At 46.9% G+C, this 17,418-nt stretch overlaps 1 protein-coding gene across 4 annotated transcripts in view; it reads left to right on the forward strand.

The window, feature by feature from the left end:
- The window catches only part of KCNQ4 (potassium voltage-gated channel subfamily Q member 4), a 752,031-nt gene that overhangs the window by 661,292 nt on the left and 73,321 nt on the right, over positions 1 to 17,418 (forward strand). For all 4 annotated transcript variants that reach the window (XM_063954215.1, XM_063954216.1, XM_063954217.1 and 1 more), the window contains one exon: positions 11,706 to 12,042. In XM_063954215.1, coding sequence (XP_063810285.1) covers positions 11,706 to 12,042 — 337 coding nt within the window. The remainder of the gene's footprint in view (positions 1 to 11,705; positions 12,043 to 17,418) is intronic.

Below are 17,418 nucleotides of genomic sequence, written 5' to 3' on the forward strand. Positions count from 1 at the left end.
TTCCAGGTCAAGAGACCCACAAGCAGTGGCGGTAGACGCTCTGACAGCTACGTGGGTCTACCAGCTGGTGTACGTGTTTCCTCCACTTCCTCTGATCCCAAGAATTCTAAAGAGAATAAAGAAGGCAAAGGTTCAAGCAATCCTCATTGCTCCGGACTGGCCTCGTAGGGCCTGGTACACGGATCTTCTTGAGATGCTCTTCGAAGATCCGTGGCCTCTACCTCTTCTCAAGGATCTTCTGCAACAGGGCCCGTTCGTCTATCAAGTCTTACCGCGGCTACGTTTAACGGCATGGAAGTTGAACGGCTGATTCTAGCCAGGAGAGGGATTCCTGACAAGGTCATCCCGACTATGATCCAAGCCAGGAAGGGGGTAACGTCTAAACATTACCACCGTATATGGGAGAAGTATCTTGGTGTGAGAGCAGACCATATTCTGCAGTGGAATGTCATCTGGGGCGTCTCCTGCTTTTTCTGCAGTCGAGAGTGGATGTGGGCCTACGCCTAGGCTCCATTAAAGTCCAGATTTCGGCCTTGTCTATTTACTTTCAGAAACAATTGGCTTCTCTCCCTGAGGTCCAGACGTTCTTTAGAGGTGTTCTGCACATCCATCCTCCCTTTGTGCCTCCCACGGCACCTAGGGATCTCAATTTGGTGCTTTAGTTCCTCCAATCGGATTGGTTTGAACCTTTACAGGAGGTTGACATAAAGTACCTTACATGGAAGACTGTCACACTGTTGGCCTTGGCTTCAGCAAGACGTGTGTCGGAGCTAGGGACGTTGTCTCACAAGAGCCCCTACTTAATTTTCCACGAGGACAGAGCTGAACTTAGAACTCGTCAGCAATTTCTTCCTAAGGTGGTGTTTGCATTTCACATCAACCAACCTTGTGTGGTTTCGGCTGTTACGGACACCTCTGCTACTTCAATGTCTTTGGATGTTGTGAGGGCTTTGAAGGTGTATGTAAAGAGTACAGCTTGTCACAGGAAATCCGACTTGCTGTTCGTTCTCTATGATCAAAGCAGTCTATTGCATGCTGGATTAGGCTCACTATCCAACATGCTTATTCCACGTCAGGATCGCCGGTTCCAAAATCTGTACAGGCCCACTCTACTAGGTCGGTGGGTTCTTCTTGGGTGGCTGCCCGGGGTGTCTCCGCTTTACAGCTCTGCCGAGCAGCTACTTGGTCAGGTTCGAACACGTTTGCAAAGTTTTACAAGTTCGATACTTTGGCCCCTGAGGACCTTCAGTTTGGTCAGTCAGTTCTGCAGGAACCTCAGCACTCTCCCACCTGGTTTGGGATATTTGGTACTTCCCCATGGTACTAAATGGATTCCCAGTATCCCCAAGGATGTAAGAGAAATTAGGATTTTAATTACCTACCGGTAAATCCTTTTCACGTAGTCCGTAGGAGATACTGGGCGCCCGCCCGGTGCTTTGTTCTTCCTGCACTGTTACTTCATTAAGTATTCTGGTTTGTTCAGCTGTTGCTGTTCATGTTTCAAGTTTGGTTAGCATGGATTTCCTATTGTTCTGTGTGCTGGTTCGTAATCTCAGTAGCTGATCTTGCCACGGGCAAGCAGGACTTTTGCCCGAGGCGCCGCCTTCCGGAGGGTGCCGACGCCATCCGGAGGGCGCCGCACCATGGCAAGATCCGCTACTGCCCCAGCTGCCCTCCGCTACTGCCCCCAGCTGCCCGCTGTGTCCCGCTGCCTGCTGCGAAGGGAACTAGACGCGTCTCGTCTAGTTTCCCTTCATGGAGAGGACCTTTACTGTGCGGTGCGCGATGATGTCATCGCGCACCGCACAGCAAAGGTCCTCTCCACGAAGGGAACTAGTTTCCCTTCGTGTGAGAGGACCTTTGCTGTGCGGTGCGCGATGACGTCATCGCGCACCGCACAGCGATTCAGCAGCGCTACTCTGAACAGGGGGCGTAACTGACCACGCCTCCTGCACGAAGCCACGCCCCCTATTTCCTGCCCGGGGCGCAAAAAGCGCTGGAATCGGCCCTGCGTAATCTCACCACTTTTCTTATCTATCTTTCTCTCAAAGTATGTCTGTCTCCTCTGGCACAGTTTCCTAGACTGAGTCTGGTAGAGGGAGGGCCAGCGCACACTGTCAAATTCTTAAGGTGCCCAAGGCTCCCAGTGCACCCGTCTATACCCCATGGTACTAAATGGATTCCCAGTATCCCCTACTGACTACGAGAAAAAGATTTACCGATAGGTAATTAAAATCCTATTTTCTTCAGATAGCATCTAAAGTAAGAGATCACTGGGATTATCTTTCTTTCTTGTCACCTTTTTGCATTTATTACAGTGTACATCTAAAAAATATATATTTTTGGGTCATTCCATGACAAGTGGAAAATCTAGTTACTTTAAAAAATATTATTCTTTATTAGTCAAATCTTTTTATTTAAATCAGCACTAAAAGTTGTATAGATGTGCTTAATTACAAGATTCAAACTCTCGTTGCCTTATAGTGAGAGCTATTTAAACATGCCCCCTTGTCCATAATATTAAGTACTGCGCAAACCGAAAGTGACCTAACTTTAAAGCTTGTTTTCTCCTTTGTGAGGCAAAACGCTTATCCAGAAAAAATACATGTTGTTGTAGTTTTAAAGTCTGCTCTTTTTTTTTTTTTCAAATTATTTTTATTGCAATCTCACATCGTACAGGATAAGTAAGCAGCATTTCGAGACATGAAATATAGTATATAGTTAACAGTGTATAACATAAAATACATCATGCAAAGTCCTCCTAGCAGGAGATAAGGAGTCACATATTATTCAGTCTCATATAATCTCAGGTAGAGATCCAAACATATTTTCAAACTTTTCTTCTTATAATAACTTTTATACCCTTCCAAGAAAGGGAACATGTGTAGAACTAATGGTATCAGGGAATTTATGGTGTGCTTTAATCACAAGAGCGGAGAAGATTATAGATGGAACAAAATGCATCAAACACCGATTCTCCACTAGTAAAAACAGGGTATCCAGAAAATCCCTAAACTTATATAAAATACCTAAAACATAAAGAAAAATAAACCAACATGTAATGCCTACTATGGGACACGGGTCGTCGATCCATCCACAGCACAATCTTCCCAAATCGGGGGTCTATATTTCCAAGCAGCCCGGTATATGGTTGAAAATAGAAGGGAGTGGAGAAGGGTCCAGAGAAGTAGAGAAAGGATAAGTCAGATGTTTAAGGGGTTAGGGTGGTCTATAGCGTGGAGGAGGTACCATGAGGTGGATTGAAAGCATTTGTCTATGGCTTGTTTAGTATGTAGGGGGAGTGTCAAAATGTAAGGGTTCCAACATTGGAACAAAGCAGGGGTGAGCCTCTCCTTATGGATAGAGGTCTCCAGCCAGTCCATGGTGAATAGAAAAAATAGTCTAGAGGTCACCATCGAAATATTAGGAGGTATATTATGAATCCATTGTTGCAGGATTGCCTTCCTGCCAGCTGCTGATAGTATCATAAGCAGTTTTTTGTTAGCCTTGGGGATGCCAGGTTGATCGGTTAGACATCCGAACAGTGCCCAGGAGGTGGTGCAGCTAAAGGATATGCCTAAGGATGTATTTCCATAGTGATGTACCTCATGCCAAAACTGTGACACCAGAGCGCATTCCCAGAAGCAATGGAAGAGGTCGGCCCCCTCCATTAGGCATTTAGTGCATTTACTATCCTCTGAGATGCCCATCAGTGATCGGCGTTTAGGGGAAATGTATGCCCTATGGAGCATTTTATAGGCCATTTCTTGGTAAGAACTTGCAGGAATAAGCTTCAAGGTCAACTGAAAGTGATTTAAGAGGGATTCAGGGGTGACCGTTGGGATGTGGGAGGACCATTGGGACAGCTCCGGAAGGTCCGCGTCTGGGATAAGTTCAAGACGGATACGTGAATAAATGGTTGATATGGAGTAGCAGGCCGACTGGATTAGTGTGTCCAGAGAGTTAAGAAAGTCGATCCCTGTCAGTTTAGATAGTACAGTTTTAAGATAGTGTGTTGCTTGGAAATAGGCAAACTCGTGGTGAGGAAGTAGGCCGTATTTCTCTCGCGCCTCCACGAAAGACAGCGGGGCGCGGGAGGGGTTAAGCAGGTTGCGCAGGTTGCGAACGCCAAGAGAGTGCCAGGTAGTAAAAGGTTGTAAAGCTCCCCCCTCCTGAAACTCTAAGTTGCCGATAAGGGGCAGTGAAAGTGAGTATAGATATTGGAGTTTGAGAGATTTCCTTGCCATTTTCCACGCCTGCATTATGGGGAGTAGTAGTAAATTAGTGGTGATATGTAAGGCCAATTTGGAGGGCTTGGCATGTAAAAGATAACTGAGGGATAAGGGAGCACATAGTTGAGAATCTAGTCTAGAATCTGTGTAATAATTATTATTTCCAAGCCAATCCATAGCAATGCGTAAGAGGCACGCAAGATTGTATTGTTTAATATCAGGTAGATTGATTCCCCCTCTAGGTACCGTCTGGGTTAATTTTTTCATGCTAATCCTCGGGCGTTTACCAGCCCAGATGTATTTGGAGATAGAAGCGTTCAAAGAGGATAGGTCTGATTTAGATAACAATAGGGGGGTCATCTGTAGAACATAGAGGAGCTTTGGGAAACTGGCCATCTTAAATAAGTTACATCTCCCTAGCATATTAAGGGGGAGGGATTGCCAGAGGCCAAGTTCGGTTCTAATCTTATGCAGGACTGGAGTGATATTGAGCCTATATAGGTGGCATGGTTGAGCAGGGAGTGCAACGCCTAGAAAGGTAATATGTGTGTTCGCCCATTTAAAGGGAAAGGTGGTTCCCCAACCCAGTTTCGCCTGTCCATATATGGCCAACGCTTCTGACTTACTATAATTGATGGTAAACCCTGCAAAAGAGGAGAAGCGATCAGTCATGGCAATTAGTTGCGGGATTGTATGGTGAGGGTCTGACATAAAAAGGAGGAGGTCATCTGCGAATGCCACCGCCCTTAATTCCTGTGTTCCCACAGCAATGCCCTTATAGTTCTTGTGTGACAGGATATGGCGTATAAGGGGTTCCAGTGCCAAGTCAAAAAGGAGGGGGGACAGGGGGCATCCTTGCCTAGTGCCTCTTTCTAACGTGAAAAATGAAGATGTCACATTATTGACTAAGACCTGCGCCACTGGGTTGGTATATAAGGTTTGCACTAGGTTGCAAAACACTGTGCCAAACCCCTGGTGGGCGAGCACTCGGGATAAGTGAGGCCAGGCAATTTTATCAAATGCCTTCTCTGCGTCTAAATTTATAATGATGTTATTTTTGGCCTGGTTAAGGCGGGTGTAAGATATTGCAGTTAGGGCCGCCCGCACTCCCCGTGTGGATTGTCTACCTTTGACGAATCCCATCTGTGCAGGTGAAATGAGATGGGGTAAGTATGCTTGCAACCTGTTAGCTATGATTTTAGTCAAGATTTTAAAATCCTGATTGAGGAGTGAGATGGGGCGGTATGACCCAACCTGAGTAGGGTCTTTACCAGGTTTTGCTAGCACTATGAGTTTGGCTTCATTGAAACGAAGGGGAGTCTCCCCTGTTGTTAGTATATGGTTATATAATCGTGTTAATATGGGGAGTATGTCGGCCTCTAGCACCTTGTAAAATTCAGCGCTGAAGCCATCAGGGCCAGGGCTCTTTCCATTGGGGAGGGACTTAATGGTGGCCCGCACCTCCTCCTCAGTTATGGGGGCATCCAACGATTCCCTCTCCTCTAATTCCAGCTTCGGTAGCTGCGCCTCATCTAGGAATGATTGACCATCAGTTGCATTATCAACGTCGGCAGTATATAGGGACTTATAGAAGTGCATGAAAGCCGAGCAGATGTCAGTGGGATCAGAAAGAACACTTCCAGAGCTGTGCAACGAGTCAACCCATGTTTTGTTTCGGGGTCCCCTAACCAGGTTGGCCAGGAGCTTACCGGATTTATTCCCCCACCTATGAAACCTGTTCCTGCCGTAGTCGTAGCTGATCTGGGCCTGTTCGGTGAGAAAAGTATCATAGATTTGTTTTGCCATGAGGTACGCCTCCTTGTGGGTAGGGCTATCGCTTTGTTTATATGTGCGATATGCAAGTGTGAGAGCCGCGCTGAGTTCCTGTAATTTTATATTAAATTTCTTGCGCTTAGAATTGACGTAGGAGATGATATGGCCACGGAGGACTGCTTTAGAGGCTCCCAAAAAAAGTGGAGTGTTAGATTCTTGATCTAGGTTGTCAGTAGTATAATTCTGCCAGGTGTGTTTAAGATGTAATAAGAAGTCCTCTGAGTGTGTGAGATATGCTGGGAATCTCCAACATTTAGATATGTTTTGAGGTAGGGACAGATGTAGGGACAAGGTAATGGGGGCGTGGTCCGAAATAATGATGTCTTTAATTGAGGTGTTTGTAACTTTAGAAAAGAGGTGTTTGGATAGAAATAGATAGTCAATGCGAGAGTGAGTAGAATGTGGATGGGAATAGAAAGAATAATCTCGTTGAAGGGGGTTATGTAGACGCCAGGGGTCTAATAAGGTGAGTTGAGAACAAAACGAGGAGAGTAGAGTAGAGGAGGGTCCGGGTCTTTTGGTACTTACCCCCGACCTGTCCATGGATGGATCAACTACCGTGTTGAAGTCTCCCCCTAGGATTAAGTTCTGGCTACCCCAGGATAAAACTCTTTGAAGAATATCTGCAAAAAAGAGATTGTTAGATCCAGTAGGTGCATACACGTTTAGAAAGGTATATATCACATTGTCGATTAATACATCTAAAAATATAAATCTGCCCTCATGGTCGACATACTTTTTAAGAATAGAGAATTGAAGATTCTTATGAAAAAGGATGGCCACACCTCTGGTTTTATTGGTGTAAGGAGCAGACACGCATTCTCCAATCCAAGGGGCTCTCAATGACACAGGGGAGTTATGCTCCCAGTGCGTTTCTTGCAGGAACACTACTTGAGGGGACAAGCGAGAGAGATGAGCAACTACCTTCTTGCGCTTAATGGGGCTATTTAGACCCTCCACATTCCAGGAAACTATATTAAAGTCTAAAAGTGGGGTTGTCACCGGGGTTGAGGTCTGGGAAACAGTGTGGTTAGCCATGCTATCCTACCCCCGTAGATGGAGAATAGAATATCAAAATTGTACAGGTAAAACGGTGCCCCCCCCCCGTCCCAGTGAGCAAGGAGGGGCCAACCAGCAGGCAAAACAAACAGACACATAAACATACAAAAATATCAAACTAACAGATAGAAAACAATGGGAGGCTAAGCCTCCAGCATGCGTGAGTAGCATGCCTTGATCATATCCCGAACACTGTGTGACCTGTAGATGAAAGCAGTTGTGAAGATAGGCAAGCTATAAGTAAGGGTGGACAGTCAAGCGTCAGGGTGTGCCAAATGGGTCTTTGCCGCCATCGGATCGTCAAAAAAGCACGGTTTTCCATTGACCAAGACCCGGAGGCGGGCAGGGTATAACAATGAGAACTTGACGTTTTCTTCAAACAGTCGCTTGCATATCGGAGCGAACTCTCTGCGCTTGTTGGCGACATGGGTGGAGAAGTCCTGGAATATAAGCAGCCTTTCTCCCTTATAAAGGAGGTTCGCTGATTGCCGGTAGTGGTCCAAGAGCTTAGCTTTATCCGCGTAGTTTAAAATCCGTAGGATAACAGGTCTAGGGCGTCCCGCGGATTCTCTGCGTTCAGGGCCAATCCTGTGTGCCCTTTCAATGGCTAATGGTGAGCCCTGAAGATCCATACCTAATTTGTCGGGTAGCCAGTTGGATAGAAGGTCCAGCAGTGCGTGGCCTCTCACCGATTCCGGGATGCCCACCACCCGCAGGTTGTTTCGACGGCTCCGATTCTCCAAATCATCGAGTTTTTCCGTGAGGCCTTTGATTTCTGTGGTTTGGGTCTTTATGGTAGACTGTGCGGCTTGTAGATCGTCTTCCAATGTTGAGACCCTCTGCTCGACTTCATCTAAACGGTTACTGTGATGAGTCAGCTGGGCTAAGGTGGAATCGATGGCTTCTTTGATGCCCGCCAGTTTCTCGTCTAGCAGAGGTCCAAGAACCGCAGCGATGTCAGTGGGTTTCATTTTAGGCTGTTTGGTAGTTGAAGCGCCAGTACGTTTTCTTTGGGATCGAGATCGGGTGGTGGAGCAATCGGAGTCAGATGAATTTCTGCGGGACGTGTCTTCGCGTGTGCCTGAAATAGGACCAGTCGAGGACATTGGGGTGGATACCAGGAACTTTTCCATAAGAGGTCGCTAGAATTAAATATGTAGGGTAGAAGCAATGTAGGGCGCAGTGAGTGGTTTAATGATGGTCACATCAGCGTTGGGAGGGTACTAGAAAGTTACATTGCTATGAAGATAGCAGGCATGTCAGGACGTTACGGATCAGGGTTGCCGGCAGCAACGTTGCAGAGGCGTCAGAGCGTGGCACCGCTGGGTACCGCAGCGACGTGATGTATATGTCAAAAGGCTCGGGGTAAGGTAGCGGGAGCCAGGCATCCACCGCTATGAGTCTGTAATTCCCGGGTGCGGCAGGTGACGATCGGGCCGATAAAGTATCACATCTGTTGTTGTAAGGCGTGATATAATGGTTCCTCTCCAGCCACCAAATAGGAGATATGAGAATAGGTAAAATGATGGGATTAGCTGTATAGTGGCTGCAGGTTGTCTAATTTAGAAGTCGCCACAAGAGGGAGCTGTGGTCATGGCTATTTCCAGCCATGAAGTGTGGACTGTGCCAATCGCAAGATGGCCGCCGCTTGTCAGCAGTTACTGTGCCAGTCGTAAGATGGCCGCCACTTGTTGGTGTGGCCTGGTCCCTCCGGAGGTCACCCAGCCGTCAATTTTCATCAGTGAGGGGGGAGATCCTGCATATGAGCGGATATGTGAGGCGGGGGCCAGAAGGTGAGCGCTCAGTGGAGCCAGGAATTAGTGAGGCCCGGCGCAGGGTTCGGGCGGCGCCAACCGCAAGATGGCCGCCGGCTGCCAGCCACACGCGGCCCAGCCTTCACCTCCCGCAGGCCGCCTGTTTCTCTGTCTCCCGCGCTGGCCAGCGCTCGATGGGCAGGCTGCCAAGTGTCAGGGGGTGCCCCTCAGGTGGAAGAGGGAGTTTGTAGAGCCGTCGTACCGGCTCCGATGCGTCGACGGGTCTGTTTTAAAATCGAGGCCCCGGCTTCTGAGACGGAGGTAGGCCGCAATCCGCAGGGGGCAACGCAGGGCCCCCCCGATTCCGCAGCTTCAACCTCCGGGTGTAGGGTAGTGCAGCAGGGTGAGGGGTTGGTGTTCCTGCAGGTGGGCTCTTAGATTTGGGTCAGTAATGGTTTTTTTTTAGGTTGACTAGCTGGAGCTGCACAAAAACCCGACCTTCCCTGATGCCAGCTAGGCCACGCCAGCAAGTCTGCTCTTTTTAATGAATATTGGGGGTCATTCCGAGTTGATCGCTCGTTATTTTTTTCTCGCAACGGAGCGATTAGTCGCTAATGCGCATGCGCAATGTCCGCAGTGCGACTGCGCCAAGTAAATTTGCTATGCAGTTAGGTATTTTACTCACGGCATTACGAGGTTTTTTCTTCGTTCTGGTGATCGTAATGTGATTGACAGGAAGTGGGTGTTTCTGGGCGGAAACAGGCCGTTTTATGGGTGTGTGCGAAAAAACGCTACCGTTTCTGGGAAAAACGCGGGAGTGGCTGGAGAAACGGAGGAGTGTCTGGGCGAACGCTGGGTGTGTTTGTGACGTCAAACCAGGAACGACAAGCACTGAACTGATCGCAGATGCCGAGTAAGTCTGGAGCTACTCAGAAACTGCTAAGAAGTGTCTATTCGCAATTCTGCTAATCTTTCGTTCGCAATTTTGATAAGCTAAGATTCACTCCCAGTAGGCGGCGGCTTAACGTGTGCAAAGCTGCTAAAAGCAGCTTGCGAGCGAACAACTCGGAATGACCCCCATTGTTTCAAGAAAATCGGTTATGCTTCTTTTTTGCTATTGAACTTCAAAGATGGCGGAAAATTTTACACGATTTGGGAAAGCAATTTTAGTTGACCTTATCACAGGAGCTAAGTAACTTTAAAGTCTGTTATTTTATGATTGTGATTGTGTCCACTTGGATAGTTTTACCTGTCTTTACCACTTGGATAGGTTTTGGTGTAAAAGCTATACTAATGTCATACTAAAATAATGTTTTCCTTTTGGAGATATGGGCAGCTAAATTCCAGAAATAAAATGTACACAACATATTTTTTGGTCTACTTTGGCCTCATACTGTCAAAAAATTACTCTTTTGTAAGCCGTGAGGCAGTGATTATTGAGATCAGCATCAAAAGCTGTATTAGCATGTGCACTTTCACAACTTTTGCTCTTATAGTTTTGCCACAGCAATTACTTGGACATTGCCGATAGTGTACAGCGGAGTCGGTGACCGTTTCACCTCCGCTACCAGGGCCACAACTCCACTACTATTACATACGGTGAACTGAAACTTTACCAAAGTTAGTTCTACATATATACCAACCTTCATGCAAAATTTCATCAAAATCGGAGATGATCAAGTTGGGGCCCCTGGTCCGCTTGACATGGAATGACCCTTTTCTACAAAAACAAACAACTGGAAATTACAACATACAATCCATGAAAATGACAGCACAAGGCTCGGGGTGATTCAGAGGTGGACGCATTTATAGTTGCAGCTATGACAAAGTCTTTAAGCTAATGCTGCAGCCGATGGGTGTCCTACTGAGACACCCACCGGCTGCAACAACAATCTGTCGATGTGTGCACAAAACAGCACCAATAATATGACATCAGCTGCACCATTGGACAACCAGAATGTCCATTGGAACATGACCACTGGTGTCAGTGGAACTGCATCTTTTCACGCAGTCCCTGACACCAACACATCCACCGCTGTTAACTACCTGTCCAGTCACCATCCAGGGACACCTATCAAAATTGCATGGACCTCCACACAATTTTGATATGCGCCCCCCCACCGGTAACCAAGGAGATGCATGTACAGACATGTGCCCCATGTTTTAATTCCATCCATCTCAAAATACGTCTCCTCATAACATCAGAGTGGAAATGACAAGGGGGTATATTCATGAAGCACTGAAAAGAGTGGAGAAGTGAGCTAGTGGAGAAGTTGCCCATGGTAACCAATCAGTGTTGAGGTAACATTTATAAAGTTCATTCTATAAAATGATACGTAGCAGCTGATTGGTTGTCATGGGCAACTTCTGCACTTGCTCACTTGTCCACACTTTTCACTGCTTCATGAATAGACCCCAAGGCATTTTGCAAGAGACGGCCCCATGCTCCCCCTGTATGACCTCCTCACACCTTTACCTTAATACTTACTCACTGTAGATTTCATGTTCACAATGGATTTGCTGGCGCAGAGATTTCCTTGAAATATAGACAACAATCAATGAACTGGCATTTATTGAAGTTATTTATGTAGTGCACACATTGTAAAGTTGTGTGAGGACTTCTGTGACCCCCCTCCCCACTGTAAATTAACGAACAACTATAATTCTAATTTTCCATCCTGATCCCGCAGCGAAGCACGGTTATTCAGCTAGTTGTAATATATAGTCAGCGGCCTCATGTTGTCTAATTTGTATCTGAAAATCTGAATTACTGTATCTTTGCAGGCAGTAACGTTAGTGCAATGTCTCATAAATAATCTCTTTACAGGAAATTCCACAGCAATATTTGAGGATGAAGCTCATACTCCTTGCTTCCATTGTACTATGCTTAGTGGCAATTGGAGAAGTCGCTGCCCTGAAGTCTCGCACCCGGCGTGAGCTAAGCCCAGGACTGCACACCCTTGGTATCAGAGATGCAGGTGGATCATATTGTCAGCGGAATAGGGATTGTTGCAAAGGCAGAGATGATGCCTGTACGGTGCCTTATTTGGATACTATCTGCTACTGCGATCTGTTCTGCAATCGAACAGTATCCGATTGCTGTCCTGATTTTTGGGGATATTGTCTGGGCCTTGACCCCCCAGTGCCCAGTGGCATTCAGAAAGGTGAGTGAAACAGTATCGAGAAGATTATATTGAATCCTGCTGTTATTGGTTTGCAGTCTTACAGTATGTGTAATATAGAACATAGGCCCTCATTCCGAGTCGTTCGCTCGGTATTTTTCTTCGCATCGCAGCGTTTTTCTGCTTAGTACGCATGCGCAATGTTCGCACTGCGACTGCGCCAAGTAATTTTGCTATGAAGATAGTATTTTTACTCACGGCTTTTTCTTCGCTCCGGCGATCGTAGTGTGATTGACAGGAAATGGGTGTTACTGGGCGGAAACACGGCGTTTTATGGGCGTGTGGATAAAAACGCTACCGTTTCCGGAAAAAACGCGGGAGTGGCTGGAGAAACGGAGGAGTGTCTGGGCGAAAGCTGGGTGTGTTTGTGACGTCAAACCAGGAACGACAAGCACTGAACTGATCGCAGATGCCGAGTAAGGTTGAAGCTACTCAGAAACTGCTAAGTAGTTTGTAATCGCAATATTGCGAATACATCGTTCGCAATTTTAAGAAGCTAAGATTCACTCCCAGTAGGCGGCGGCTTAGCGTGTGTAACTCTGCTAAAATCGCCTTGCGAGCGAACAACTCGGAATGAGGGCCCTAGTGGAGTGAAATTTGTTAAATGGCACGAATATAGGCCTATACAATTATCATTATATCATGCAAACAAATTCTCTCAACATTATACACACAGGAAAATAATGGCCATGGCCATCATGATGTCTGTTCCTTAATGCATGCAAACATAACCATAACGTTAAGTGATTACTATTAGCATATTTTATTTTCTACTAGTCTACAATAGACACTGAAGAATTACAAATAGTCATTTTGAAATTGAGCAAAAAAGGTGAACAATATACAGATGTGTCCACATACACCGAGCCTCATTACCCCATGCAGCGCAAGATGCCTGGCATGAGTGACCCACCAGGTTCTGTGCAACTCTGCTAACATCGGGCGTCTTTTTTTTTTTTTTTTATTGCCGAAAATGCATCTTAATCGCAATGCAATGTGCACAGGACGCACAAGGTGCTGCTTAATTTGATATGTGACACTTGTATATTGTGCATGACTAAGGGAGTTATTCAGAGTGGGTAGCAGTTTTTGCTAACATAGCAAAAACTGTTGCCGATAAAATCGCACGCTAGGGGCCGCGCAGCACAGGGCAAAGCTGCCCAGCATGTGTAGCGCCAACCAGCTAAGCGAATGTAATTAAATTGCGATTACATTGCAAAACCTCTAGACAGAGGTCGACCACTGTATATGCAGCCAGGCTGCGTTTACAGACGCTCTGCCACCATGTTTCCTATCACAAGAAGCGCAGACGTCATTCGACCCCCTCCTTGCCCCCCCAAAAAGGCTTTGACACACCTGCATTTCCTGCGCCACTCCCCGCAACGCCACCCTCAACCGCCTGTCGTCTGAAAATCACATGCGATCGCATACTTCCTGGATGTGATCACATGGTGAAATCCTGCAAGTGCGCAATGCGCAGACTACTGCTACGTGCCCGTGTGCGATTTCTGTAACATTGCGTCCTCCTGTGAATACCCCCCTAAGTCTGTATAAGGAGCAGAATAGAACTTGTATTGGAAAAAGCTGCAGCTGCTACATTGTAGCACTTTTTATGCAGATTCAGAGACTCAGTCGCACACAGATATACAAGTGTAATATATAAAATTACTCGGCACAGTCTCCTTGTGCATCATAGTCCTGTTTTGATTAAGATGTATTTATGGAAAAATATGTCCGACGCTAGAAGATTCTCACGCAACCTGCTTTAGCCCTAGAAGTAAAACGGCTAAACGTGTACATTTGCACCTCTACAAACCATGGTACGATGCACATGGCCAGCGCCGTAACTAGGTGTGTGCTGAAGGGGCATTGCCCACAGCACACACCTAGTTAGAGCGCATATTCCCCCTGGCTGCGCTCCCACTGCCCGTCCCTGAGGAGGCTGTCTGAAAGGGCCCGCTGCCACCCGCCACAGATTGGATCTCTATTACCGATCTGTGGTGCGGCAATGTGCTCCCCACTGACAGCCGATACAGCCGCCGGTGCTGCGCTCCGCCTACCCCTGCCTAATAGGAACCCACCCGCACGTGATGTGAAGACGCCACACTGTGCACGCTCTCCTCCTTTACCGCGTCTTGCTGTCTCCTCCCCTGCTCCAGATTTTTTTCATGTAGCTCTCTCCCGTACCTGCAGTGCGCTCTCCCCTCCTGTTCCAAGGCTCTCCACATGTGCTCTCTCCCCTGTACCCGCCTCCTGTCAGTCCTAGGATACCTGCCAGGTAATTGCTATATGTGATGCGACTGGGGACTGGGGGGAGGGAGTTTGATTTTGAGGCAAGTATGTAACTCATTGCTGGATAAAATATGTTTGGAAGTATATACACATGATAAGTTACATTGTAATACTTTCAAACATATTTTAAGTGTTATGTCCCTGTATCTCCCCCTCAGCACCCATAATCTCCCTGTAACTCCCCCTGAGTGCCCCTTTCCTCACCTTCCCTGTAAATTCTCCCTCAGTATCCCTGCCCTCACCCTCCCTGTTACTCCCCCCTCAGCGTCCCTGCCCTCGCCCTCCCTGTATCTCCCCCTTCAGCATCCCTACCCTCACCCTCCCTGTTACTCCCCCCTCAGCATCCTTGACCTCACCCTCCCTTTAAATCCTACCTCATGCTTCCCCCTCAGCCCCCCTGTATCCACCTCCGCATCCCTGCCCTCACCGTCCCTGTAACTCCTCAGCGCCCTTACCCTCATCCTCCCTTTATTTCCCCTTCAGCGTCCCTGCCCTCACCGTCCCTGTAACTCCCCCTCAGCACTCCTGTTCTCAGCCTCCCTGTATCTCCCCCTCAGGCTCCATATTTCTGCCCCTTCAGCATCCCTGCCCTCATCAAAAAGGAGGACGCTGTCTGCCGTAATGTGTAAAAGGGGGACGCTGTCCGCCGTAATGTGTAAAAAAAGGGGACACTGTCTGCCTTAATGTGTAAAAAGGGGACGCTGTCTGCCTTAATGTGTAAAAAGGGGACGCTGTCTGCCGTAATGTATAAAAAAGGGGACGCTGTCTGCCTTAATGTGTAAAAAGGGGACGCTGTCTGCCGTAATGTGTAAAGAGGGGATGCTGTCTGCCGTAATGTGTAAAGAGGGGATGCTGTCTGCCGTAATGTGTAAAAAGGGGAATCTGTCTGCCGTAATGTGAAAAAGCGGCTCTACCTGGTGTAGTGGCGCTACTGTGCGGCATAATTTGAATAATGGAGGCTACTGTGCACCATTATATGAATTGGTATTATTTTGTGGCCACACCCCTTTCCAGTGAAGCCACGCCCCTATTTTTTTTTCGCGCGCCTAAGGCGCACTGCCGCCGGTTTACGTTAAGGGGGGGGGGGGGCGCCGATGCCGTTTCTTGCACACAGCGCTAAAATGTCTAGTTACGGTACTGCACAGGGGACAAATGCTTGTTTATTGTTTTGCATGGGTAACTGTTCAATGTTTAACTGTTGCACAGAAAAGATATACTGTAAGTAAGGAGCCCGCTATAGAACTGCAGTCTGAGAGAAGGTCCATGTACCATTTTGCATAATTGAGCAGGACATGTATATACATGCAGGTCATGGAGACATAACTCACTGTCATGACACAGAGCTGGCAGGCTAAAGGCAGAAAATGGACAAGCACACTGGCATTCCTATTATTATAAGCAAAAAAATAAATATTCCTAATGAACTCTTCCTGTATTGCCTTCCAGCCCCTGTGATCTGAGCAGGACCATCTAAACAATTTCCATGATGGTTTTTGTTGAAACAAATGTTTTTTTGTGTATTAGTACTGTATCTGAACAGGTCAGTTTTCAGTTCTCTATCCCATAATTTACCATTATCACAACCACCAGCGTACACTAACTTCTTTACAGATAGCTGGTGCTGGACCAACTTTGAAGAAATTGATTGGGACTGATTGGCAGATCTTCAAGACATACTTTATATAGGTGGTCATTCCGAGTTGATCGGTCGTTATTTTTTTTCCGCAATGGAGCGATTAGTCGCTAATGCGCATGCGCAATGTCCGCAGTGCGACTGCGCCAAGTAAATTTGCTATTAAGTTAGGTATTTTACTCACGGCATTACAAGGTTTTTTCATCGTTCTGGTGATCGTAGTGTGATTGACAGGAAGTGGGTGTTTTTGGGCGGAAACTGGCCGTTTTATGGGTGTGTGCGAAAAAACGCTGCCGTTTCTGGGAAAAACGCGGGAGTGTCTGAAGAAACGGGGGAGTGTCTGTGCGAACGCTGGGTGTGTTTGTGACGTCAAACCAGGAACTAAACTGACTGAACTGATCGCAGTGGCAGAGTAAGTCTCGAGCTACTCAGAAACTGCTAAGAACTGTCTATTCGCAAATCTGTTAATCTTTCGTTCGCAAATCAACTATGCTAAGATTCACTCCCAGTAGGCGGCGGTTTAGCGTGTGCAAAGCTGCTAAAAGCAGCTTGCAAGCGAACAACTCGGAATGAGGGCCAGAATACTACATCAGTGCTAACAACTTGGGCCAAATGTCATAGAGTGAGAGTTTCAGAAAGTGAAAGATTTGGTAAGGTTTCACAGTTTTTTTAAAGTGCCAATCATTTACACAGCAAGATCAACCTGGTTTTGCAGTGTAAATGATTGCCACTTTAAAAAAAACCTGAAAAACCTTATCAAATCTCTCACTTTCTGAAACTCTCACTCTATTGCATTTGGCCCATTGTTTCAGTATTTCAAACAATTTTTTGTTCTAGACCAAAATCTAACAATTAGCTGTGATTGTGGCTGTAGAATGGGCATCATTCCTGGGCAACATCTAGGGTGGCCAATCCTGCGATCAGGATCAGCAGGATCCCAGGATTTTGTCATAAAATTGTCTGGGATTGAATCCCAGGTTTGGAGCTTCCAATCCTTGGGACTTCGGGATTAGCCACCAGCTGCCTTTTTTTACAATGCCAGGCAGCACTGAGCATTTTCAGCAAATGGCTCAGACGTTGCCCGGCTTCTCTGCCCCCTGCTTTGTGCACTGCGCAGCGGGATGTGATGTTAGAGGTCACGCTGTGCAGTCTGACTCCAACTGTCCACACCTGCAGCTCACTTTTCTGCCTGCAGCCCTCCGCAAGCTGACACTCCCACCCACCCTCCCAGAGAGGATCGTAAGTTATTGTGGCGGCTGGGCAGGGGGGCCATTGAATCATTTAATTTTAAAACCAACAACCGTATCCCGGGAATTCCGGGATTGAAAAAACAATCATTTAAAAAAAAAAAAAAAAAAAAACAGCTAAAATCACAGAATTTGGGGGTAATTTTGATCCTATGGTATTATTAACCTCAATAACATTAATTTCCA

The sequence above is a fragment of the Pseudophryne corroboree genome, chromosome 2 (assembly GCF_028390025.1).
Source record: "Pseudophryne corroboree isolate aPseCor3 chromosome 2, aPseCor3.hap2, whole genome shotgun sequence".
NCBI classification, from domain to species: domain Eukaryota; kingdom Metazoa; phylum Chordata; class Amphibia; order Anura; family Myobatrachidae; genus Pseudophryne; species Pseudophryne corroboree.